Source organism: Strix aluco, chromosome 1 (assembly GCF_031877795.1).
Source record: "Strix aluco isolate bStrAlu1 chromosome 1, bStrAlu1.hap1, whole genome shotgun sequence".
NCBI lineage: Eukaryota > Metazoa > Chordata > Aves > Strigiformes > Strigidae > Strix > Strix aluco.
In genome coordinates, this window is record NC_133931.1 from 152844320 (window position 1) to 152871311 (window position 26992).

The following is a 26992-nucleotide window of genomic DNA, read 5'->3' on the forward strand; positions in this document are numbered from 1 at the left end:
CCACGGCTACTCCTTCGTTACTATGTTGCTTACAAACATAGCTAAATGCCAGGATTTCAGAAGGAAAGGTGACCAACTAAGTTTACCTTTAGCTGTATGTTATTTTTAATTAATGGGCTTCCTGCTTTCTACCGTGTTAAAAGTTGACTCTCCAAAAGCAGTGCTAAGGATGTAAAAAAAGAGGCTAACAAAAAGATTTAAATCATTATCTTTTAAAATTTAACCATGAAGCTCTCCTTTGCACTGAGGATTTCTTACTGCAGCCATACACAATGGACCTGTTAGGAGACTGCTTGACCTTTTGAAAAAAATATGTCTGCAGCATACTCGACTAGCAAACAGAAACCAAACCAAACCTATTAAAGTATAAAAGAGCTCTAAGGAAACTTCTGAAGCTGCATATACAAACTCAGTGCTTCTTGGGGGGGAAAGAAAAGAAGAGGAAGAATAACCAGACTGTTTGTGAATTTACTCATGATGCCCCGCACTGTAATATCCGATAAAACACTTATTCTTGTTTTGATAGTGGACCGTAACATGTTGTATTTTAGAAAAATTAGAAACACAAAATGAATTTTAGAAGCATTTTTAGAACTGAAAGAACACTTACAAGTTAGAGTTAATCATAATTGCAACACTTCCAGCTATTAAGAGACTCTGGGGTAGTTTTTTTTTAAAAAAGGTGAAATTTTAGAAAATATTTAGCTACCTAATAGCTAAAAATTGCAAAGCTCATATGAACCAAATTTCTATTAGCAATGTGTCTAGATCTGAAAGCATCCTAACCACTTTTCAGTGAAACAAATACAGATTAAAATGACAACAAACCATGCAAGAGTAAAGCAACCAAAAATCAACAAGAGTTTAGCATTATGTACTAAAGGTCTTATGAAAATTTTATATATACATATATAAGTTGTATGTTTTAAACCTGTTTTAAAAAGGGCTAGTTCCAGTTGTCCTCATCAGGTCAAAAAGAAAAGCGGTCCATAGTTCAGGGCCAGAAGCAGAGACACGGACTGTACCCCTCCTGCTCTTGCAAAATCCAGGCTCCAAAAGCCCCATCCCTGCAGACCTCAGGGGGTGGGATGGCACACAAAGAGGCTCTGAAAGGTATCTGGGACCATGCAATGCATCAAGGGCGTTTGATTCTACTGTTGTTATCAAGTACCCAATGGAATTGCTTATAGTGAATTTGGCAATAATGCCCTATGGAAACAGCACTTTGAACTTATATAGTACCTTTGATCCAGCGATCTAAAAGGAAGGGTCTGTCAGTATTACTATTCCCATTTTACAGAGGGTGAAACCGAGGCAGAGCAGATTTTCACAAGGTTGTAGAGGAAGGCAGCTGAGAAAGGGAGGTCGACAAAGCAATTAACTCACACCCCCCCCCCAGCCTTTTCTCATTTTTTTTTTTTTTAATGCCCAAACCAATCTCCAGGAATACTTTCTCTGACTCTTATTGCAAATTGGAATCAAACTTCTGGTGTCGAGAACTGCAAGGTCCTTCTGCTCATAGCTGTACCAAGTAACTCCCCTGGAAGGTGATGAGCATTCACAGCCCGCTCGCCCTGATCCGGCAGGATTTGCTTTGCCAACTCTTGCTGACAGTTGCCCTCGTTCTTGCTCTCCTTTTGGCCAGCATTGTTAAAACGGGCAACTGTCCTAAGAGAAAACAGCTCGACAAGGAGAGCTGTATTTCTTGAACCTCCGACCAGTGTTGTCCAGGTGGCATTTCATTTCCTTACTAGCAGGGACCGGAGGTTGCCCAGTGCACAGGGATGCTGGCGGGTGGGTGATTGCTACGTGCCCTGCCACGGCAGGGGGGAGCAGGGAAGAAACAAGGATTTTTTTTATCACCACTGCCTTCCCAGAGCCATTATAGTAGTGACAGTATAGAACCCGACTAGATTGTGGCCCCCTGTCACCCGTACCAGGTCCACCTGTGAGGGTTGGGGGTGCCTTTTGTGGGCAGAAAGCCCTACAGTATTGCCCTCCCCCCCCGCCCCCGCCGGGAGAAATCCCCCGTTTTAAAAAGCGCCCATTCAAAAAAAAAGCAGTTGATGAGAAAATCAAGTAGCACTGTAGAAGAGCTTCCTTTAGTCTAACACTACATATTACTCAATAAATCAACGACAAAAAAAAAAAAAAATCTTTAACTTCCTGAGTAGAAACTCAGAGACCATTTAAAACAGTATTATCAGTAGAAGAACAGGTATAAAAAGGTGGCCCTTCCATGGACCGCACATCTCCCCGCTGCAAGAACCATCCCAGAAGCTGGAGACTGGTGGGGAACGAGAGGCTGCACGAAACCCTCCAGTGCAGGACCAAGAATTCAAGCCCCAACAACCGCTAGTGCCAAAAAAAATTTATACGGGGAGAAAAAAAAAAAAAATCATCTTTCACTAGCAGTAGATCTTTATGTCAAACACGTTAGTATATACGGTCCTTGTTTGATGTGGAGGTGGGGGTGTGTGCGTATTTTTCCCCCCCCGGCACGTTAAACGCACTTTGCCAGCGCAAGACGGTACACGCAAAAAGTCTGTAAAACATTTTGCTGTGCAAGCCCGTGCACGCCGAGGAAGAGGCTGCCACATACGTGCCTTCACAAGGCTCCGCACGCTGCGAAAAACCTTGTGCAATTCGTAGTATTTTCCTGTTTTTACGACTCACTGAAGAGGCGAGGGGCGGGCGAGGAGGAGGACGTGTTGGGGGGAGAAGCTCGCTTCTTCCCTAAAAAATAAATAAATTGCATAACGAGATACTCTTTGGCAACTGCTTCCTGACAAATATTTACAAGGGCAGAGCGCAGCGCGTTTCCGCCGACGTGAGCGGGCCCCGCCGCCGCCTCCCCGGGCTCCCCGCCGCCGCCACCGGGCCCGGGCCGGGCCGGCAGCGGCAGCTCGGCGGGCAGCCCCCGCCCAGCGCCGCGGCTGTTTTTCCTCGATTCATCAGCCCGGGAGTCTCCCGGACTTAGCGACAAGCGGTTGGCGGGGACGGAGTTTCGCTAGTTTGGTGGCGTGCGTTTAAAAAAAAAAAAAAAAAAAAAAAAAAAATCCCCCGGCAACGAAATGCTAAATTAAAGGGACACACACACACACTTGCTTTTCGCCTCCCCCCACCCCGAAGCAGGACCCCGGGCTAATCCCCGCAGCTGCACCCCCTCCCCCGCCGCCTCTACTCCACCCGCAGGCAGCAACTTCTCTCCCAGCCGGGAACTCGGACCCCGCTTCCCCACCTCCGGAATAAGGTGTGTCCGCTGACCGCCCGCCCGCCCCTCACGCCGCCGCTCCCCTCCAGCCCCCTCCTCCTCCTCCACCGCCCCGGCCCGGCCCGGCCCGACCCGGCCCGGCCCGGCCCTGCCTCCCCCCGCCGCGCCGCTGCCGCTACGGCCTTCCCCCCGCTCGCGGCCGCTTCCCGCCGCTGCTGCTCTCTGTCTCCCTCCGCCCTGGGAGCCGGGCACTATTTCTCCTCCCCCTGCCCTGTGCGCTGGGTGCCTGTGGAATGCTGCGCGCTGGGCCCGGCCGCGGCGGCAGGATACAGCCGAGCCCGCCGCTCGCTATAAGAACCTCCTTGTGAGCGACGCCATTTTAAGCCTCTCGCTCGGTTCAGCGGTGGGAGCAGCAGCGGCGGCGCTCGGGGCAAGGGGGAACTAACACCGCCGCCCCGTTCAGTCGCCACCTGGGAGGCAGCGGCGGGGCCACCGCTGTAAGCAAAGAACCGAGCGAGAAGGAGGAAGCGGCGGCGGGGGAACAAGGAAGGAAAGACGGACCGGACCGGGATCGCCCGGGCGGCAGCAGCAGCAGCCGGAGCCCGGGGGAACGCTGCGCTCTCGCCTCCCTGCAACGTTAGTGCCACTTTCTCCGGCGGGAACTTGGGGCGAGCCCGGGCCGGGCCCCCTCCCTCAGCGGCCGCCGGTGCCCCGGGGCGGGCGGGAGCGGGCGCTGCGTCCCGCGGCCGTTGGGGGGTCCAGGGTGTGCCCGGCGCCGAGGCGGGAAGGACGGGGCCGGAGGGGGCAGGGGGCGCTGCCTGGGTGGGAGAGGGGGAGGGGGGGACAGGAAAGGAGGCGAGGGCTCTTGTTTTGGGAGGTCCGGACAGCTGCGTGGTTGCAGGAGGCGGCAGCTGCGGCTCCCGAGGTGTCTCTTGGGAAGCTGGTCCTGGGGCGAGGGGGTGGCTGCTCGGCGCTGCAGGAGGAGGCGAGTCCCCGCCGCCCGGGTTTCCCTGGGTCTGCTCCCGGTTGTGTTTGCAGCCGAGGCCGGAGCACTTCGTGCCTCTTTTTTTTTTCTTTCCTTTCAGGGTGGGGGGAGGTACTGACTCTCCGGTGGGCTGCAGATCACGGTTGGCGATAGGAGGGAGAAGAGAGCAGGGGAGGGTTTATTTCTGCCGAATATAATTAACTAATCACGGCCACCGCAGTCAGCGGGAGATAACTAATTTGTTGCCTTTCGGTCTTAGTTGCATGCGTGTTTGCTGGAGAGGTTATGCTTCTTGGTGTCACCGAAATGAAGCTCCCCGGAGCTGGGAGCAATCAAATTAAGTTTTTAACACCCACGTTGCCGGTCTTGTAGCGAGTGACTTGGGACCGGAGCAGTGTGGGGCTCGCATGCTGCGAGGGGAAGCGCCTGCTGCTTTCCGTGACCGACCGGGGCGGCGACGGCGGCTCCAGCCTCCCAAACTAACGCACTTCTGAGGTCTGGGAAGCAACTTGCTGTTACTCCCAGTAGGATACAGGGCATTTCTTTCTGATTTCCCGCGGAACAGGGAGCTCCAGACGTGTTGGCTTTTTTGTTGTTTTTGTTTTGTTGGTTTTATTTGGGTTTTTTTCCCCACCGAAGATCTTAGTTCATCTCTGTCTGGTGCATGATTAGCTGCTCCTGGAACAGCGAGGTTTCTTAAATCTAGCAAAACCTTAAATTCTTCCCTAGCTAAAACTTGATATAGGACGTCAGCGGCTGCTTTTTGAATCCCTTCCCAAAAATCTCTGCTGAAGATTATCCCTTCTGGGAAGAAAGGACAGGCTGTGAAGGTACTATGGGCAACTTATGACTGTAGGAATAGCAGTGTTGATCTTTGTAATCAGCTACTTCTTGATCTCTTTTCTCATGGAGCAGCCATTGTTCTGACATTCTGTATATTCCAGACATCTGTGGTCCTCCCATCCCCCAAAGTATGCAAGTGGTGAATGGAAAGAGGCTGGGCTGGTATGCTGAGGTCGATGGACGGAAATCAAGGAGGGGTTTTGGTAAAACTGGATCTTTATGTGCTGAGACTATAGTAAAGGCGAAGACGAGAAAACTACCTGAAAGAGTATTGGGGTTTTCTTGATATTAAGTTTAGACACACCAGAGAGTGACTTACCAGTTACGATTTTGCATCTGAATGACAAAAAGGTACTGCTGCAAGGCTTTAAAACAGCACAAAGGGCGAAACTTACTGGTGTTTATTGGGCCAAGTTAAAATGGGAATTTCAGTAACTGACAGTCCGGGAACCTAATGATAATCTTGCACTTTTAATAAAAAGGTGCTGACAGCTGCAGGGATGCGGCCACTGTGTCGATTTCCTAATGGTTGGTATTGTTGAAAATGAGACTACTTAGATGTTCAGGCAAGGCTTCAAGTCTCTCTAAATTCAGCCATTCAGTATAAAATCATATCAAGTGTCTTGTCGTTCTGGGGTTGTTCTAAAGAAATGTCATATTTGCTTGGCTATTAGTTCAGTATTTTCTGTTCAGGTATAATTTGATATGCGTGGGAATGTTCATGTTGGTCTGCATGGCTGATCATTTTGAAGTGTCTAGGGGAGAAATAAGTAAAAACATGTTGATGGAAAGGACTGTGCAATGCACAATAGCTTCTAAAAGCAAGGATTTAATACAAAGTAAAGCTTGATTGAAAAAGTCAGTTTGTCCAATGTTGTGTTACAGCCTTAGTAAAACGAGCTTCCTTTTTCTTGCCTGAGCAATAAATAGGCTGGGCTTCTTGCCTGATGTATAGTCTACTGTGAACACTGGCGTTTTGCTGTGACTACCTGGTGTGTCAGTAACTGACTTATCAAATCTTGGCCATGAAACCTCGCTGCCCTTCAGGTTTCTCTGTGAAACTGTTGGTCTTTCATGATTAACATCACCAAAAACTCAAGTTTAACTCTGCAGAACATAATACTTCAGAAAGTTAATTCAGATGTAAAGGCAAGTTAGTACTGGTGGCCTTCTAAACTAATTTTGTGCTATTTTGAGGGGTAGAAAGGGAAGTAGCAAGAATGGGTCAGGAAACATGGCTATTCTAAGTTTCAGTCTTATAAACTGAAGTCTGAATGTACAGTCTGAAACTCCTGGGTAAGGATGTTTCCACAAAATATTGTTTAGTAGGCAGACTGGTGTGCAAATACAGCAGTAATCAAACTCACTCATGTTAATTCGTAGTTAAAGCTGGTAATGCAGGGGTTGTGGTGATCATGCAGTTGCCTGCAGCAAAACGTGTTCTGTGACTCTGATAGACTACATACCATGGCAGGAAAATCAGGACTGACCTTACTTATCTTGAATATCATACTTCACAAAGCCTGATAAAACTTTGTGAGGAGCTGTGCAGGCGGTTGGGACTTGCTCTTGGGTCCTCGCAGCACACGTCTGCAAGCTCTTGAGTCCTCCTCCTTGCTGGGTGACTGTGTGGTAACTTAGAAATGGCACCGCATTAACTTGCAAAATTCTGCAAACTCCTTGGCAGTCAGTATTGCTTGTGACTTTTCTTGTCTCTTTAGATAAAACGATTATCCTGGTCAGATGGGCAGGGCAGTATTGTTGACTTTCTAGTTCAGCATTGGAAAACTTGTTTTGGGCTTCTTTGATGTTATGCACCAACTGAATTGGTTAGACTTGCCAACACAAGGTAGCCTGACAGTGGTTAGCTTTTAATATCCAATTCTGGCACTTGATTCCAAGGTAAAACTAGCTGTAGTATGGGATCAGGGTTTAGCCCAAGAGGGTAATGTCTTAATACGCTAGTGTTGTGTTGCCTCTCCTGAGAAGAAAGGAGCTAGGAAAGTTTTTTGCACTGACAAGTAACTTCAAGTGCAAGGGGTAGAACTAATGGAAGTCTTATTCTGCAATTTTTGTTGTCTGGAACACCAAACTGACAAGGTGAGCAGGTGAAATGTGTAGCTCAACCTGCCCTCACGAATCTATTAACTTGATTTGATGTGAAAGCAAATGTGTTCTATGCTTCTGTTGGCTTTGGGAAGCATGGGTGCAGACATTGCTTTACAGCTTTTGTTACAGAAGAACTTTTTGTTAATGTTCCAGTTTGCTTTAGGAAATGAGGTACACTGGCTGGATTAGTATTGCAGAAGTAAAGTACTTGCTGTATTACTCAATACTAAATCAACTCTGGAGCCTTGTTTAAGGAATAAATTACCTTAAAGGTTGAAAGAGTTAATCTAGCATTCTAGGTCGCTGCTTTTAAAAAGGTAGTATGAGCTAGCTGGATCTTACTGGAGTTGGCAAATGCACAGTGTGCACTGTAAGTATATTTTCTGGAACTAGCATTTCTAGGTTGACTTACTGTGCTAAATAACTTGTATAAATTGGAGTGGAGAAGTTTGCCAACTCTGCAGCAACTGTAGCACATAGTTCTGTATTGTCCTGGCAACAATTCAGGTGCCCTCCAGTGGCCAGAAACCTTAACATCCTAAAGGTGCTGATAAATGCTGTTGCCTTGTCAGTTTGCCTTAATTAAAAGTGAGTTGAAGAAACATCTTACAGTGTCAGGCTTCATTAGCATGTTTGTTGCTTAAACAGTACTTTTTGGAGTGTTGGTATGTCTTATTGTAAATACATAGTTATTCTGACAGACAAGCAAAGGCAGCCACTTTCAGATTCATAAATATTTCATTAGTGTCAGTTATGACTAATCACTCTGGTTTCTTAAACCATGGAGATTAATGTTTAGCATCCATGTTCGCGGCTGGCTACATGGTTGCAGCCTGAGAAGAAACTAGATTATGGTTAGATACTTCTTGGTTTGGAAGGGAGGTTGTTTGCAAAATTGTTGCAGTAGAGTGGAAGTGAATGTTTTAAATTCTAGCCAGGCAGGTGGGAAAGATACTTCTGTAATACAGTGGCTGTCAACCTTCTTGTTAGTGATGTATGCCATCATGATAAATGATTGCAGAACCATTAAGTATCTCTTTGAAACTCAAAACTAAATGGGTAGGAAGCTTGAGGACTGGCAGTAGTTTGTTGCTGCGTTTTAGTGTGAAATGAAACGTATAATATTTGTCGAAGTTCTCGTAGGTTATCTTTAAATGGTCATGATGGCAGCTTTTTTGTATGTGGGTGGCTACGTAAGACTAAAGAATGATGTTTTGATCCTGCCTACTGTCATCTGCTACAGACATCTTACTCAAAGATGTCCAAAAGCTACGAATCGGTGCAAGTTTTAGGACAGTACTGCTGGCAGACTGAACCTTAGATAGAAACACTAGCTCATCCCTGAGAAAGGCAGGAGGAGTATGCATAATGTAAATACCTATCTATGTCCTGCGAGTACGAGGGGGTAACTTTCTAAGCTGTGATAATAAAACTGCTCTTAATGTTTTGCCCATCCATGAAGATATTCAAACATAATGAATGCTGGGTGAAACCCTAACTGGAAATGCTTACGACCAAAAGATCTCAGAGTAAATCCATTGCTGAACAGAAATGAGTTAGTAACTGTTTTGAGGTTACTTGCATGAGTTGGTGGTTAGTTGGTCAAAACAATTAAGACATAAGAGTAATTGAGTTGATAATGTCTTTATGAACCTAATGGAAGTTCATAAACTTGAAACTGTCATACCAGTCCTTTTAATACAGAGCTGCAAACTGCTGTCAAAGGGTTGATATGTACATTATGTGGAGACAATTATTACTTTTGTTCGCAAGTTGGATGTGTAACACCTGATTAGTGGTTGAAGCAGTTCCTCACATATCTTAAACGTAAAGATTATCATCATGTCCTCTCTTGGACAGTGAAGAAGGATACATAGGTACTTGGAGCCAGTCTTGATGACTGAAGTGATAGATTTTGCAAGTGTTGCAGTACACTTGCCAGCTCTCTTAAGCCATTACTCTCAAACATGATCTGATAATTTCTGTCAGCTTGAGCACAGCTGCTGCTTATAGCTCTTGGAAATAACCAGAGATTTCTATAGAGGACAAACAAATACGCAGTGCAGAAAGTGTAGCTCTCCTTGAGAAGATCCCTTTGTTTTATTTGCAGAGCTTGTTAGAAGCTGCTGGTTTACTTGCCCATGACTTTGAATGTAAAGGATTGTGTTGACAGACCTCCTGCAACTCCTCAATGTTTTTCTAAGTCAAGGGCAAAATAATTGTGCTGTGGATCCAAAAACTTTAACTTCTCTGAAGTGACAAGATCCAGTGCTGTGAGGTTTCAGCTACTACAGTGTAAGTATGCTCTTAAGTACGGGACTATGTGAAAAGGTGTTGTATGTCCAGCCTTAGGCTCTGGCCAGCATCAAACAAAATTCTGTAGGGCACTACAGACAGCTTAAAGAAATTATGGTGGTAGGTAACTGCTCCCAAGTACCTTTTACCTTTTGACTTCTCTAGGTGTCCTATCAGTATGTAATTTCCACCAAAGTTTCTCTAAAATGTCTGTCCTAAAGAGTGGAGTACTGTGCATCAAAGGTATTAACCTTTATATGATATTGCCAGCTTCATTTTTGGGGAGGCTTCCTGTCAGGTTCTAAAGTTTGAAAGCTCATCTCTTAGAATGATCATGCAGATCAGTGCCTAGGTGAACTTTACTTGTTCTGAATTGCCCTGCAGGTTCACAACGTTTTATAGGTCAGTTATCCAGTATTTGATGGCTGGCAGTGGCTCTTGGACCAATGTCAACTGTTGCTTTATTGAAACTTTTAATGGGTTGTTTTTAAAAGGGCACTTAAACCTTAGTACCTGTGAAGACCCTGACTAATTGCACAAGCTGTTCGTGCCTAAATGCTGTGTTAGTTGCTCAAAGCACTGTGTTTGTGATGCTCAATGCCTGCAGCCGGAAGATATCCCATCTGGCAGTGAAAGCTCACCAAGTCTTTCTGATACATTCTGTTACCCGAACTTTTGGTCAGTGGCTAAAGTTGCTGTTCAGTGATCGATTAAAACTACTTATGTTCTGGGTGGCGTTCTGAGTTTAGTGTGAGCAAACCGAAACGTGGCTGTTGCTACACTTACATTATAGTCTCAGCTGCACTTGAAACTTAATGAGTTGTCACAGTTGATCATTTGGCAAGCTGGCTAGGAAGTGTGATTCTTTACTAGTCTGCTGTCCCATTTGGGAGGAAGGGGAGGGTAAAACATGTGGGTGTCCTGTAGTATCAGGACACTCTGTAGTGCTCCAATCCTAATGGAAGTGAAGTGTGGTAGAATGTAGCTTTACAGCTGTGTTGTAAAGTTCTTGTGGCCCCTTTCCCTCCCCTCTGCCATGTGTGCTTAAGGCTGCATGGATTCAAAGATGAGCCTTGAATTTTCTGACCTTATAACCCGAGTCTTTCCTTCGCTAGACATTGTTTTGAGGAATAAATCTGCTTTTAATCCAGCTAACCCAATGCTTAAGTCTAGTCAAGACTACCAGATGCCTGCACTTCAGTTCCATTAAGCAGTTGTAATCAACTTAGAGAAGTCTAGCAAGAACAGAAATATTTGCATGCTGTTTGCTTTAGGTAATGAGCATGTGAATAGAAACTCTGCTCTGTGCTCTTAATTGGTCTTAGATTGCTGAGATGACTGAAAATAGACAGGCATAACACTTTATTTTGTGATGTGGCATCAAGTGAACTCTTACAAAAAAACCTTACAAAAGCTCGTGTAGGAAGGCTTTTCTGCCTTGGTTATGGACAGGAATTTTTAGATAACTTAGAACAATTGATTTAATAACAAACTGCGATGCCTGAATGATAAGAGAAATAATAAAATGGGAATGAAGCAGCAAAAAACAGTGGCTAAAAGCAGAGGTAACTTGGAGTGAGCATTGGCAGATCTGTGTGTGCTGTCAAATACCCCTCTTCCGCTTTAATTTTGTGGATTATCTGAACTAGTTTGTTGCCTCTTTCAGGGTGTATTATTTAAAGCTTGGAAGTTGCAACCTGTTAGCCTTTGAGGTCAGTAAAGCAGATACTGTTCAGGCCTCTTAATTTCCTAGTGTTTGATAGGGGAAACGGGTCTTAGACTTTCAGGTCTTGTTAAAGGATTTTTCCAGAACAATTTAAGACTGTTGTATATTCTGCGTTCAGAGTCGAATTTATTGTGATCTGATTATCTAAATCTAAAAATAGAACATATTGCTGTTTGCAAGACATCTTGTACCTTTCTGCAGGCACCAGTAGAATGCATTGTCTGAAGTATTTGGTCTTGGATAAATTTGAGCTGGATGGATTACACAGGATATTGAGTTTATCACTGAAGTGAAGTATTCTTGCTTTAGTGGTTGGAGGGAATGATGTTAAGCAAATGTTGCTTGAAGAAATGACCAGAGCAGTTGTCATGAGTTAAAAGTTTACAAATGAGTTTGTTCTGTTGCAGTCTAGGATCAGAAGCTGGATTTCAGCTCGGGTTTGTGCTGTGGTGTGCAGGTTGAGATTACTGGTAGCTCTTTGTTTTCAGTAGAACTACTGAAATAGTTGGTTTGCTGTATCTTGGAACAACACTGAAATATAGTAGTGCTGCTCTATCTCTTGCCATGGCCTTTCTTTTGAGGTGGTAGTGAAGGCTACAGATGAGTGTTTCTATCATCTAACCCAAAAGAAGATAGAAATGCTTAAGCTGTGGAAACCCATGGGTCTTTTTCCTTTTAGAGTTGGCTGTATGCTTTGACTTGTTTCCTTTTGATGTTACATACTGTATAAGTTACTTCCATTTTCTTAGGATATCTTCAGATGGCCTATAACAAGATATTTTTACCCAGCATTAAATATCAGCCTGCTGAAACCAGAAGGAAGCCTGACATTAATATGAAAAACATGAAGTTTTACATTCTGATTCCTGGTATAGATAAGGTGAACCCTAACTTTACTGTCTCTAAAAATATCCAGGTGGCCCATTGCTTTGTTTAATGTGATAACTTATGGCCCTAAAGCAATATTTGAGAGCCAGTTTTCAATGAGTTTCATAGTAGTCTTTGTCCATCCAGGTCCTTAAACTGCTGGTGTCAGGAGGGATTTGAAAAATTGAATTTCTTAATCCAGAAGTCACTGCTGGTGAGTGACTAATTTCACAATAATCAAGGCCCTCTAATGCTTGCATAGAACTTCAAAATAATCTCCATTCACTGCATACAGCTGTTCCGTTCAGAGTGGGCAAGGTGACAGAACTGCAAATGCTGCTACTTTAGACAGAATATGGGAATGCTGCGCAGTACTTGCTTTGTGGATATGGAATGTATTTAAGGAAAACTGTTATATGTAATCCTGTGTAGTACCTCTGTACAAGAAGAATTAAAAATTTTTAAAATGTAAGTCTTCAGAGTGAAACTCAAGCATGTTATCTGTTCCTACTTTGAAATAAAGTATCTTCTGTTCATTGTGTAGAAAAATCGTCAACACCAACTGTCATTCCTACAGCAAGCTTTTAAAATCCCTTAACACACAACACAAACTGGACTTTCAGGACTTCTTACCAATCTTACAGAACCATTTGATACATGAAGGGCCTTCAAAATTATGTACAATTTACACCAGAGCTCAGTAGAAGCCAGATAAAAATCCTCAAAGTTAGGTTTTGGAATATCTGAGAGGATATGGGAGAAGAGGACTTTATCCCCATTTGGATAAGGAATAATTAGAAGTTATACGGAAGATTTCTGTTGGTAAAAATTCTTGAACTTGTTTAACCTTTGAAGATACAAAATGAAAGTTTCCTAAATTGAGACCTATGAGGCAAATGACAATCATTTTAACTTCCCAGGTTATCTTGCTTTGTAATCCAAAAGTTAGAATTATTTAAGTTAGAAATTGAATGCAAATACCCTGGATCATTACTTTCCACAAGTACCATCCTTGTTTTCATCTGTGGATAGGCAATCTGTAAATCAGTTCTTATAGGTCACCTGTAACTTCTCCTTACTTTCTATCATATTGTAGCTGCCACACTTTCTCCAGCTAGACTAAGACTTTTGACTTTTCCTTTTAAAAAAAAAAAAAGGCAGGTATAAACTGATTCTAAGCTTCCATCTTTGAAGGAAGAAAAATAACTCTGCTTCTTTTAGGCTTCCTGTTAATCAGTTTAGTGCTCCTAATGAATATAAAAGTGACTATCTCAGTTAGATCATGTCTTCATAAGACTAAAAGCAGTAGAAGTAGCTTTGCCTGTTGCCAGAGTGCTTATATCTGTGGGGTAGGTTAGACCAAAGATTGCTTAAGGAGACAGGTCAGCCACTCATGCCTGACAGAACTTATATACCATGAAAGCTTCTTTGAAGTTTCCATTATCGGTATTGTCTTACTTAAGATGATTCCCCCTCACTGCACCACCACCACCCCCCACTGCTTCCTTTTCTAGAAAAGAGTAGCAACTTCCAGGATAAGATCAAAGGATTTTTTAAAATTTAAAAATCCTTAATTGAATGTATTTCCCACAACCTCCAATTGGAAACTAAGGTTAATTAGGAAGCTTCTTCTACATTAAGTTGTTCCTGTGACCCAAGAACAGAGATAGGAGTACTGTAGTTATCTGGTGTTATTAGTTGTGGGACTGGTGTTGCCTGTATATTTTGGCTACTGACTCTTCGTAAAGCAGATACACCAGCAGCATCACTGGCAGGCAGTTGCCCGAAACAAGACCAATTATAAAACTAGACCCAAAGAGTGCTTCCAGTACCACCTTGGTTGCAGTAACTTTGGAGCACAGGGAGAAAATTTATTTTCCCAGTACATGTACTTCTCATCACTTGTATGTAGATGATACGTGTTTTTAACTGCTGTAACTGTCACAAGAAGATTAAGATCTGCTTGTTCTATGTAAGAAAATGTCTCATTTGGCACTGATGGTTAATTTAAAGATGCGGTTGCTTGGCCTGTCCTAGATGAGACAGATGTATGAAGACTTGGTCAGTAGACATGTTCCCTTTAAATAGATCATAATGATTGGATGTATTGGTCTTGATTTCTCATACAGGGTTTAATAACATGCTCCTCTCAAGCAAAAGATTTCTGTAAGACTTGCAGACTTGAAGTTTGACTTGCTTTACAAAGGGGAGGGGATCTGCTTAGCAGATCAGTTGGGTGTAATGTGAGTCAATCTTAATGAAGAGATTGTATTAAGGTTAAGGTAGTAACCTTGAAAGAAGATGGACACATTTTTATTTAATGTAAGCTGCAAATATGAGCTGTTTTGGAGGCTAATGAACTGATTTAGCTGACAGTGAAAAAGGGTTTATCCTAGATAAACTGCAGCAGAGGTGCAAATGTGCTGTAGTCTTCGTATACCAGGCAGGTAAAACTCAGGTCGATATTCAGCACCCTAGATAGGCTATTCTTATAGTTCTTGTCCTCTGTAAGACAGAGTAGAAGGAAACAATTCATTGTGCTCTGTGTCCTGATGGAGTTTAACTATTTTAGAAAAAAAAAAAAAGGTTTTAGTGAAGCTGTTCAGAATTATTTTTCAGATTTGAGAAGTGCTATAGGCTTGACTTCCTTGGCATGTGTCTAACTCTTCAAAATCAAAAGTTAATACCTAAGTTTTATTCATGATCAAAGTATTCCTTTGAAAACCAAGAAATTTGAATTATCTTCTGTAGTAACTTGAAATTATTAGCTCATAAGCCTGCTGAGCTTGCAGAACTGTTTTTTCTCAGTTTTTTAGAATTCAAATTCAAGGGTGGGACTGATGGTACACAATACAGTCTAGCACAATGTCTTGCATTGCTCTTCATTTGAGGAATTTAATACATATTTTTAAAAACCTAATCTCCATTAAAACCCTAGGAAATTAACAGTCCCATAACTCCTGGCAGTACATCCATATGAACTTCTGTATAACGTGACATTTATCAAAATTCAGACTTGACTTCCAAGCACCAGGTAGTCCTTAAGAATAGTGAGGCTTACAGAAGCTTGCTGTTATGCTAAAGTTTGTAAAGTATACTGAGTCTTTCTGGCTCTTCCTGATGTTTAAGGTCTGTATTACTGACCTTGACAATGCAATGTTACTAGCCATGTGTCCTCCAATAAATTTGAACAGGAGCTCGATTTAAAGGAGCTGGTATATGCTTCATGGTTGAAGACTACAAGTTTAATTATCCTAGCAGTTTGTGGTTTGGTGTGGTTTTTTTTTTCCTTTTGTTTACACTCTGCCACCACTTCACCCCCACCCTGCATGTATTGACCCAGTTTCTGTCAGGAAAATGAACAGCATGAACATTTGTACCTAGGCTGGGGTTGGTGCTCCCTGTGTATGTGTAGCGGTTAACCTTGTCAGTGACACACAGGAAGACGAAGTCCAGCAGCTTGTCTGGACTCAGTTCACACCCTTGTAAAATGAGAAGAGAATGGGAAGGAAAACATGGGAGAATGTTCAGTTATGGAAACCCTAAAACCAAACAGAACGTACCCCTTTTCCCTGGCTACCTTTGGTCTGCAGTTATTTTTAACTCTTAGGATTAAAACCAATTTCCCATCTAAATAAAAAACTGCTCCCTGGAATTACCAGGGGGTTGCAGGTATATGAAATGCAGATTAGGATGTTAGGAACTTGCAGGTGCAGCTACCAGGCTGATCTAAGGTCAGCATTTCAAAGACTGAGTATCTGACTGATGATGCAGTTCTTGACACTTAATCAGTGTCTTCATTGCTATTTTGTAGATGTTCTTCAGCTTTATTTTGGAATAGTGTTGCAATTCAGTGGCTAGTCTGGTCTGTTGGATTATACCTAATGGTACAGCTACTCTTCTGATCTCTTAAGGCTGCTGAAACAATTGTTTCTGAGTGCAGTTGCTGTAAGCCAGCTGCCCTCATTTGTGCAGAATTCCAACAGTGGAAGGAAATCATAAACATTGTTCCCAAGCCCTATATTGCATATTTGCATCTAAGGTGGTAGTAAACATCTCAAAGCATAGTCAGTGCTCTTGACTGGTTCGACTACCAGTATGTTAACATCAAAACTAGTTTGGTGATCGTTTTTATTAGTAGCATCGTGAGAGGAGGAGAGAGGAAAGGTTACAATCAAAATAATCTTCTTTTGTGCTAAGCATATTGGTAATTGGGTATAGCGGCTAGTTCTTGCCCAGTTCTCTATTGGAAATGTTGCATGTGACTTACACTGAGGGCTACAGGGAGCAAAGATACAATTTTACTTTTGGTGCTATTCTACTTCTTTCTGTTTGGAAGGTGTTAGTAGGGCTGACAAAGTAATGCGCAAGACCTGCAGGGAGCTATCAAGCTTTTGTATAGGCATTTCCTCCAACTCAGCTACCCAGGAGAATTTTTGTATTAATGGTGAACTGACAGCATGATGTAGTTTTTCCTTCCCCTTACCACTGCTACTCCTAAACTCCTAACAGCATGTTGGAAGAATCCAGTGTTCAAGGACTGAAAAAAAAATGTATTGTCAGTGCATCCTCCATGCAGATTGTGAGGAGTAGACTCGTTGGCTAGTTTGTTCCAGGCTGTGGAGTAGGACCAGTTTAGGGACCTAAGTGTTTCCAACTGCACTTACTGCATGTTGTGTTATGTCTTAAATCAGCTCAAGGCCACTTATCTGCTGCAGATGCAGATCTACTGTCCATTTTAAAAGAGCCAGGGAGGGATTGCTGCCAAAAGTTGTGAGGAGTGCAGAGTCAGGACAAACAGCACTGGCATTTGTACAGCAAAGTAACGAGGTTGCTCAGGAGCTGTTGGAGTATCCTGCAGCTGGCTCAGAGGCAGTGAAATACAAGATTGCCTCAGAGTTGCCTAACCTATTCAGTGAGACTTTTAAAAAACTGGAGGCCTGTCTTCTGTTTAATTATCATTTTCTAAAAGGTGCTGCTGAAGGAAACTCTTAAACTGGGAAATCTGTCTTTACACAAATATAGCATCAAATGGACTTTGTTCTCCTGACACAGTACTGCAAACCTGTCCTTTAAAGAGATTAGTGGCTTGCCTTTACTTCATTGTCTAGGAATGTTTTGATCAGCATAGCTCTAACACCTAGCGGCACATTGAAAGCTGATTGCTGGAAGAGATGGTTTTGTTCACTGCACTAGTTACCACTACAAATGTTTCTGCTTGGCTAGCTCCCAGAATAGGCTGTCACCAGCTCTGTGTCTGCTGAAAACAATGGTGGACTGTGGGGGGAAGGGGAGTAAATGAAATAAAAGTATGACAGTTTTGAGTGACCCGTTGTGAAGCTGTGGCCTCGAATTTCTCTTTCTGGGTTGTTAGTGAAGAGACAGCTACAGATTTATGGTACAAATACTTCCGTACTGCTTGGTGATATCAAATGGAGGTGTATACTGAAGATTCTGTTAGGGCTTTTGATTGTATTTCAGCCTCCTGCCCCCAATTATCTTGGCTTTCTGTGGAAAAAAAAAGTGAGTTTGGTGACTTAATGTATGCAACTGAAGGAGATCATTTGTTTATAAGGCTAGTTCAATTTTCAGTTTAACTTCAAGGAAAGAGTATTTTGTGTAGGAAGAAACCTTTCTTACGGTACAGGAAAGGAGTAAAGAGGAGGTTCAATTACAATTCTTTAGGTAGTCTTTGTACCACTGAAATAATAGCAGCCTGCCTTAAACAGTCATTTCAGCTTTCCCAATGAAAATATATATTGTAGCCCTGTATCAAGTGGTTTTGCTAGTATTTGTCTTTGAGGTAAATGAGGAAGTCTGATATTTAGCCCTTGTCTTTGTGGCATGTCTAACCTGTGGAATTTAATGTCTGGATGCCATCTTATGCAAGGATAGTGAAGTAAAAAATGGCTTTATCATGGTCAGTCTTCAATTCTTTTCCTCTTGTAGCTTTTAAGTGGAGAATATATCTTACATATAGTCTGCCAGAAAAAGTCTGGGTGACACATCTCATTCTTTTGCATCTCTGTCCATGGGGGTTTGCTAATTAGCATTTGAATATACTCACTGTAGTAATGAAATGGCAAGACGTCAGAAGTCTTAGTTTGCAATTCTGGTGTTCAAATATGAAATCCTGTCTTACTAGCTCTGATTAGTGTTTAATTAAGTTCTTACCTTGCTCTTTTTTAGGGTCTCTGAAAGGTAGCAGGAAAGAGTTCTGGGAGCACAAGAAGGACCATGGCAACCCAAGGTATATAGCGCATTACAATTCCTGTTACTAGAATCTAGTAGTTCTAGTAAAGAGCAGTTAAACTGGCTCCTTACTCCACTTTTTTAACCTTAAGTTACTTGAATAATGTCTGCTCTGCTACAGTCATTAATACTTTACACTGGAACTCAAACCTGCAAACAAGTTTGTCATTGTAAACATTTTGGGTCCCCTGAGTACAGTCAAGTACCTAATCATAGTATGTGGAAAGGGGAGCCTTTAAGCAGTAGACTAAAATGGTCACAGTAGTGGTGATTGCTCTGCCTGTTGGTTGGGTTTATAGATGTCTGCACTGGTTTGACATAAAGCCTCCATTTAAAACTGCTGTCTCACTTGCAGTGCTACCTCTGCTGGGTTGAGGTAGTTGTTTATAACAGTTTATTTTTGTTTAAAATCTGTGTCATCTCTCGAAGGATTAATACATGCTGGAGTAATTGAACTGAATTGTTCAACAACGATTTCTTACAGCTGACTTGATGGAGTTGGATATGGCAATGGAGCCAGACAGAAAAGCAGCAGTCAGTCATTGGCAGCAGCAGTCATACCTGGACTCTGGTATCCATTCCGGTGCCACAACAACTGCTCCCTCCTTGAGTGGCAAGGGAAATCCTGAAGAGGAAGATGTGGACACGACACAAGTGCTGTACGAGTGGGAGCAGGGCTTCTCTCAGTCCTTTACCCAGGAGCAAGTTGCTGGTAAGGCCTTTTCTATTACATCAGTTTGCTTAACAATACAGAAACCTAAATACTGAGTACCAGTCTAGAAGATGAGCTTTTTATTCCTAGTTCGAGGTAACGATTTGACCTTGTTTTTCAGATATTGATGGCCAGTATGCAATGACTAGAGCTCAGAGAGTGCGTGCAGCTATGTTCCCTGAAACACTGGATGAAGGAATGCAAATCCCATCCACGCAGTTTGATGCTGCTCATCCAACTAATGTGCAACGCCTGGCTGAGCCATCCCAGATGTTAAAACATGCTGTTGTTAATTTGATAAACTACCAAGATGATGCTGAACTTGCAACTCGTGCAATCCCAGAACTGACCAAACTGTTGAATGATGAGGACCAGGTAAGCATTTTCTTTGCCTTGGTGTAGCTTGCTTGTGGGGCTTCTTCAATGACCTTAAAACTAAAAGCTTTCTTCAAATATTTCTCTAGGTGGTGGTGAACAAGGCTGCAGTTATGGTTCATCAGTTATCCAAAAAGGAAGCGTCTCGCCATGCTATTATGAGATCTCCCCAAATGGTATCTGCTATTGTACGTACCATGCAAAATACAAACGATGTGGAAACAGCCCGTTGTACTGCAGGTACACTACACAATCTCTCGCATCACCGTGAAGGCTTGTTGGCAATCTTCAAATCAGGAGGCATCCCTGCTTTGGTTAAAATGCTTGGGTATGTGGACTACTAGGATGGTACTTGTGTTTTTCAGTTGGCACTGGTAGGTGCAGGTACTCATGAGGTTTTTCTTCTTTCTGTAGGTCCCCAGTGGACTCTGTGCTGTTCTATGCTATTACAACTCTTCACAATCTCCTGTTACATCAGGAAGGAGCCAAAATGGCTGTCCGTCTAGCTGGTGGGCTGCAGAAAATGGTTGCCTTGCTGAACAAGACAAACGTCAAATTCTTGGCCATCACAACGGACTGCCTTCAGATTTTAGCGTATGGCAATCAAGAAAGTAAGGTAAGTGCCTCTGCTATTTCAGCACTTAAAACAAGCAAGCCTGCTGTGAATGACCTAACAGTTCCTGTGTACTGACCTTCTTATTCTGAATCTTCAGCTGGTTGGGCTTTTGCCAGTCAGTCCTGACCCTGCAAGAGGTGAGGGACGCAAAATTACTTTGCAGAAATGCAGTCATGCTTATAGTGAGACTGCAAAACTGGCAGACTGCACCAGCTGATGTGAACAGTTTTTTAGAGAGCTGCAACTATGATGTGTGTAAGCCAGCAACAATTACTGCCTACTGACATGCGCAGGAAGTGACAGATAAATGTTATCTTTGCTGTCTCACAGCTGATTATTCTGGCAAGTGGTGGACCCCAGGCTCTAGTAAACATAATGAGGACCTATACCTATGAGAAACTATTGTGGACCACAAGTAGGGTGCTGAAGGTGTTGTCAGTCTGCTCCAGCAACAAACCCGCTATTGTTGAGGCTGGTAAGTACCTTGTACCCATGATAACTTAAAAAGCTAGACAGTGCTTCAGGATCAGTACATTCCACACAAGAACAGAAACTGCCAGCATCAAAAATGGAATTTGGGTCGGTTCTTCAGTCCGTAGCTAGTTTATATACAGAAATATAAAAGGCAGTCTGTTTTAAGTAAGTCTACTGTGTTGATAGCTGGGTGGCGTAGTGGCTGAGTATTGTCAGAATGGTCCCCTTAGAATACTCATACATTTAAAAGGCCCAGTGTCACAAAGAGGATCTCAGTGTTTTTTTCTCTGGGATGAAGGGTTAGGGCCTAGCCATATTATGATGCTAAAGCCAAGAAAGATCCAGAAGCTTGTGAGATACGCACTAGGACTTAGGGGAGGAGAAGGACGTGACTGTTCACAAGATGAGCGTCTGAGTAATGGTGTCAAATCTGTACCGTCTTCTAGGTGGGATGCAAGCTCTGGGACTCCACCTCACAGATCCAAGCCAGCGTCTTGTCCAGAACTGTCTCTGGACTCTGAGAAATCTGTCAGATGCTGCAACAAAGCAGGTAAATGACTCTTCTAAGGGATCAGGATCAAAAGCCAACACAGTGGAAGAGGAGAGAGACTAAATTTTTCTTCCCTCCTTTTTTGCAGGAGGGCATGGAGGGCCTTCTAGGAACTCTTGTTCAGCTTCTAGGATCAGATGATATTAATGTTGTGACTTGTGCTGCTGGCATCCTTTCTAACCTTACCTGCAACAATTACAAGAACAAGATGATGGTGTGCCAGGTTGGTGGCATTGAGGCTCTTGTGCGCACAGTTCTTCGGGCTGGAGACAGGGAAGACATCACAGAACCTGCTATTTGTGCGCTCCGTCACCTCACCAGCAGACATCAAGAAGCTGAGATGGCTCAAAATGCAGTACGTCTCCATTATGGACTCCCAGTGGTGGTTAAACTCTTGCACCCACCGTCACACTGGCCTTTGATCAAGGTAGGTAATAGTTAACAACTTCCAGTGCTGAAAACTGGTGCTTTTTTTTTTAATGTAGCTTTAACTGTGAAAAATACTTTCCAAGGTGTTGAGGAAAGTAATTTGACTGATGGGAAAGTTGCTTCAATTGAGGAACTTCATGTTGTTTCTTAGAGATTTAAGCATTTGGGATCAACTGATTAAAAAAAGAAATTGCTAACAGCGAGCCCGCCAGTGACGCTCTCTTACTCCCCACCCCCTTCCTTAACTGCAGGCTACCGTTGGTTTGATCCGTAACCTGGCGCTCTGTCCTGCAAACCATGCCCCGCTGCGCGAGCAGGGGGCTATTCCAAGGCTAGTTCAGTTGCTGGTTAGAGCACATCAGGATACCCAGCGACGTACTTCTATGGGTGGAACACAACAGCAGTTTGTGGTAAGTGGCCACCACAAACTGAAGTTACGTGTAAAACTCGCCTCTCAAACTCCTTGTTTTGTCAGTGTGCCTCAGCCATGTGTTGTTTCGTCTAAGTAGCTGTTGTCCTACCATTTGCTCTAATTCATGTTACTCTCTTGGCGTGCCGATAATTCTGTCTTGGCAGACCTGCAAGTTTTCCTTAAGTAAACAAGAATGCCAGAACTTCGGTTCTTATTTTACTCAGAACCTCTTGAGCATTTAATTCTGACTGATCTAGATCACAGAAATGCTGTTTTTGCCTACCCTGGCAAGGCAGGTAGTTCTCTACCAGGAAACCAGAACTGCCTCATCCTTCTCTCAAGTATGGCTTTAAGAATGCTATCACAGTTTATTGTGTATTTTCAAGGGTGCTTAGAGCTGTAAAAGTACTGGGCAGTTGTACAGACTCCATACTTGTTACCTGTTTAGGTACCAGGTCAGCGTGGCAAGATCAGTCTCGATTTTTTTTCCCCGTTAAACACATCAATAGAGGGGAAGTCGCCTTAGCATGGGCAAGTGGAAGCAGCAGTACCTACTAGTACAGGAGCGTAGGTAATACTTGCAGAGGCAGGAGGGGGCCTCTTCGTTACTGATAGCTACTGTTTCATACTTAGTGAACTGCCAAGCTACTCCAGCTTGGGGAAGAAGAGCTGGTGTTGTCAGCCATGAAGTTTATAATGAACTGAAATAAAAATGAGAACAGGGGGAGGAGTTCCACTGAGATGCTTCACTTACTGAATTTAGTTGGATAAACCGGGCCGACGCCTGGCAGGGATGTTAAGTTTGAAGGCCAGCAGCAGATAGTGGCTATGAGCTCTGCTGGGGGAAGGGGGCACAATGTGGGGGACAAGTTTGGTTGATTTGTTGACAGGGTGAACAGCTTTTTGACGGTCATTTTAGAAGACAGCACGCAACATCTCAAGTTCCAAAAATGCTTTTTCTTTCCCTAACTAGGAGGGCGTGCGTATGGAAGAAATTGTCGAGGGCTGCACTGGAGCCCTGCATATTCTTGCACGTGATGTTCATAATCGAATCGTAATCAGGGGTCTAAATACCATTCCACTATTTGTGCAGGTAAGAGCAAGCTCAAGACAGTGCTGTGGTACGTACCAGGAAAACGGCTCCTGTGCTTCCTTGGTAGCACTGGTAACTAAGTCAGATTGTGGTGAAGAGCTTGTTTCAATAGAAGAGCTAAAGAAACCCTTGTGTTTTGGTTGCAGTTGTTGTACTCTCCCATTGAGAATATCCAGAGAGTAGCTGCAGGTGTACTTTGTGAACTGGCTCAAGACAAGGAAGCAGCTGAAGCAATTGAAGCTGAAGGTGCAACTGCCCCTTTAACAGAACTGCTTCATTCTAGGAATGAGGGTGTTGGTGAGTGAACTTAAAAGACAGGTTTTGTACTCGTCTTAGAAAAGTTGCTGTAATACGCAACCTCTACTAAAATCACTCTTTCCTTTTGATAGCAACATACGCAGCTGCAGTGCTGTTCAGAATGTCTGAGGACAAACCACAAGACTATAAGAAGCGGCTTTCGGTTGAATTGACGAGCTCTCTGTTCCGGACTGAGCCAATGGCTTGGAACGAGGTGAGTTGTGTCTCCTGTATTAATGGTTCCTTGGGGAGACCTTATGTCCAAGTCCTCCCTCCTTCCAGTAGTGAAGTGTAGATGCCATCAGGGATACAGGCCCAGCTTTAGACATAGCTGTGCGTTCTTTACCCTCTCTGCATGTTGAGGTTCAGTGAGCCTGTGGCAAGCAGCCTTAGAGCTGCTTCTTCCCTTGCAGATAGGAGGAGACCGTTCTTTACTGCTGCTAAAGTTTATAATTCTCATTATGTTTGTTAGTGTGCAAAGCTGTATAGAAGGACTTTGTACATTTCTGTGCTGCTTGTCAGAACCTAATGAACTCTGAATGCAAAAATGGAGGCATGAGTGGTACGAGGGAAGCATAAACGTAAAACACAGACTGTAAGGCTTCTATCGAGCATAGGATGTAGGACTAATGATCTTGGGTTGGGGTGCAATTTGTGTTCTCCTTAAAATTGAGCTTTCAGACTTGAATATGTTTGCAGGCTGATTTTATCACACATTGCCTTTTTTCATGCTTAAAGGGGCTACACAGTGATTTGAGACTGAAAACAATCTGTGTGCATGGGGTAGAGGGAAGGTTTCACTAAGTGGCTGTCTTCCCCCAAATTCTTAAGATTCAGGAGCCTAGCTTGTCTTATCTTGTATGTACATACTAAATAAAGGACAGTAGCCCTTGATTTGTACTATTTCAATGCTTACTTTTCTGTTGTCCTAAAATCTGTATCTACCACAGTAATGTGGGGGAAAAAAAAAGTTAAAATGGAGTATCTCTTTGAGATTGGAGTTAGGCAATTGCACTACAGAGAGGTGCTTACTTCTGTAATGGGACGAAGTGGGAGAGGTCCCTTCAGAACTCCTAAAAGCTCTGTTGCTGGCTCGGGAGTCTCCGAACAGCTGACGTGCAGGAGGTGGGCAGGTGTACCTGCGGAGGAGTGTGCCTAGACCCGCCACGTCTTTCTCATTCCCAAACAGAGCCCTCTTTCCAGTGATCTCTGGATTCCTGTACCTCAGTCTGGCTGTTACTGGATGCAGATGCTTAGATAAAAAGGTGCTTCACGTTCACAGAAGTACCATGCTGCAGCGCTCACTGCAGAACTGTTGCTAAAAAGGGATCTGGGGCAAGCTTCAAAACTTTTTAACCTCAGAATTACTAGTGCTGGCCCAAAGACCTGATGTTAAAACTGTTTTGTAACTTTTTGTGTACGTCTAGACAGCAGACCTCGGACTTGATATTGGTGCCCAGGGAGAACCTCTTGGATACCGCCCAGATGGTATGTCTCTTCTGTTCCCCTTGACTAAAGTTGGATGAAGTCAAGTCATAGATTTTAAAGGAGAACTGCAAATGAGTGAAGAGTGAATTACTCTTCAGCAAGGTATTGCAAATGGACAGGCAGATGGGGAACTGCCAGTTCAAATAACCAGTTTCTGCAACACCAGTGGCAGCACTGAAATGGGAGCTGCCTGAACGTGCAGAACTGGTGTCTCTTGTCTGAGCCTTTGTGGGAGAATCTCCCGCTGAGCTGTTGTTTCCAGAAATCTTTAACATTCTTTACAAATGGACTTGACAATTCCAATAGCACAGTTTTTCTTTAAAACAAAAAAGCTGGTATTGAATGTATTAGTCTGTAAGTGTCTATAGACTTGAACGCAAGCCTATCCCTAAGGATTCTAAGCTATTTTTGACTAGTCTTTCAGAAGCAAGTCTACAGTCTTGGAGCCTGGTTTTGCTGCAGTATTGTTGAATTTTAGAACTGTTGATTGTGCAGACTAATGGCTTGGCTGGAATCTGCTCGTGCTTCTGACTGCAGTGTGCTTTGTCTGCAGAATCATACTGGAAGGCTGTTTCGAACAATGGAATAGCCATTAAGGGCAGGCAACAGATTGTTTTGAACTTGGCTGAACTAGAAAGAAGTTAGATGGCTACCAAGATCTTCTCACACACTGATACTTGCAGCTTCTGATGCATCTAACATCTGTTAACATTATGCTTTTTTTCCCTCTGCCACCTTTAACTTTCTTAGATCCTAGCTACCGTTCTTTCCACTCTGGCGGATACGGTCAGGATGCCTTGGGTATGGACCCTATGATGGAACATGAAATGGGTGGCCACCACCCTGGTGCTGACTACCCAGTTGATGGTCTGCCAGATCTTGGCCATGCCCAGGACCTTATGGATGGGCTGCCTCCAGGTGACAGTAATCAGTTGGCCTGGTTCGATACTGACCTGTAAATCATCCTTTAGGTAAGAAGCTCCAACCTTGAATTTACAAACAAAAGAAAAAGAGAAAAACAGGTGACTGGACTGAGGACTTGGTTGGCAGGGAGGGATTGGCTCCTTTGGGTCCCAGTGTGCCAGAAGAGTGAATAAACGCTCTGGAAACACGCGATCAGTACACTCCAAACTGACTTCTGCCGTGAAGTGTGGAAGTAATTAACTGTAATGTCTTGTGCACTGGCTTCACGCAGTCTTAATGTGTGAAATCAGCCCTTTACTTGGGAACGCTGACACCTGTTTTTTTTTCTCTTTGCAGCTGTATCATCTGAATGAACTTGCATTGATTGGCCTGTAGAGTTGCTGAGAGGGCTCGAGGGGTGGGCTAGTATCTCAGAAAGTGCCTGACACACTAACCAAGCTGAGTTTCCTATGGGAACAATTGAAGTAAACTTTTTGTTCTGGTCCTTTTTGGTCGAGGAGTAATAATACAAATGGATTTTGGGAGTGATTCAAGAAACGAAGAATGCACAAGAATGAATTGCAAGATGGAATTTATCAAACCCTAGCCTTGCTTGTTAAAAATTTATTATTTTTTTTAAATCTCTGTAATGGTACTGACCTTGCTTGCTTTGGAAGTAGCCTTTCTTTTCGCAGTAATTGTTGTTAGTTTTTTTTAAAGTCTCTCGTAGTATTAAGTTATAGTGAATATGCTACAGCAGTTTCTAATTTTTAAGGATTGAGTAAAGGTGTAGAACACTAATTCATAATCGCTCTAACTGTATTCTGAATAAAGTGTAACATTGTGTAGCCTTTTTGTATAAAAAACTAGACAAATAGAAATGGTCCAATTAGTTTCCTTTTTAATATGCTTAAAATAAGCAGGTGGATCTATTTCATGTTTTTGATCAAAAACTTTATCTGGGATATGTCTGGGTAGGGGCCAGTAAGAACTGTTTATTTGGAACCTTGTATTGGACAGTTTACCAGTTGCCTTTTATCCCAAAGTTATTGTAGCCTGCTGTGATACAGATGCTTCATGAGAAAAATGCAGTTATAAAATGGTTCAAAATTAAAGTAAAATTTTAATTCACTCTGTGTCAGATTATTTCAGATCATAAAGTGGAGTTGTGTGTTAACAAGCTGTCTGAAAATTGGCCTGCCACTGCACAACAACTTCAGTACTTGAGAGGAGGAGGCCAAGAACCATTTACCTCTTTCATCCCCGTAGAGCCCCACGTCCTAAAGCCAGAGGTTTCCCCCCACGCTCCTCTGCGGCACCGCTCCTGCCCTGGGCCCGCTGCCCCTACGCTC

General features: G+C 43.3%; 1 protein-coding gene across 2 annotated transcripts; it reads left to right on the top strand.

Moving 5' to 3' along the window:
* The first annotated feature begins 3431 nt into the window (after positions 1-3431).
* On the top strand, positions 3432-26771 carry CTNNB1 (catenin beta 1). Of its 2 annotated transcripts, XM_074840782.1 has the most exons (16): positions 3443-3850; positions 18229-18289; positions 18776-19003; positions 19125-19378; positions 19468-19706; positions 19793-19994; positions 20325-20469; positions 20915-21018; positions 21107-21445; positions 21699-21857; positions 22833-22952; positions 23099-23249; positions 23342-23463; positions 24677-24737; positions 25488-25708; positions 25998-26771. In XM_074840782.1, exons 2-15 carry the CDS (start codon positions 18277-18279, stop codon positions 25694-25696), a joined length of 2346 nt encoding a protein of 781 aa, XP_074696883.1. In that variant the 5' UTR covers positions 3443-3850; positions 18229-18276; the 3' UTR covers positions 25697-25708; positions 25998-26771. The 2 variants fall into 2 exon arrangements, with proteins under 2 accessions (XP_074696893.1, XP_074696883.1); XM_074840792.1 differs by lacking the exon at positions 25488-25708 and having other exon boundaries at positions 3432-3850.
* The last annotated feature ends 221 nt before the right edge of the window (positions 26772-26992 follow it).

Coding starts and splice junctions, on each gene's coding strand:
- CTNNB1 (XM_074840782.1), top strand. Junction 21,019..21,106: donor CAGATGCTGCAACAAAGCAG/GTAAATGACTCT, acceptor CCTTTTTTGCAG/GAGGGCATGGAGGGCCTTCT. Junction 23,250..23,341: donor TTCTAGGAATGAGGGTGTTG/GTGAGTGAACTT, acceptor TCCTTTTGATAG/CAACATACGCAGCTGCAGTG.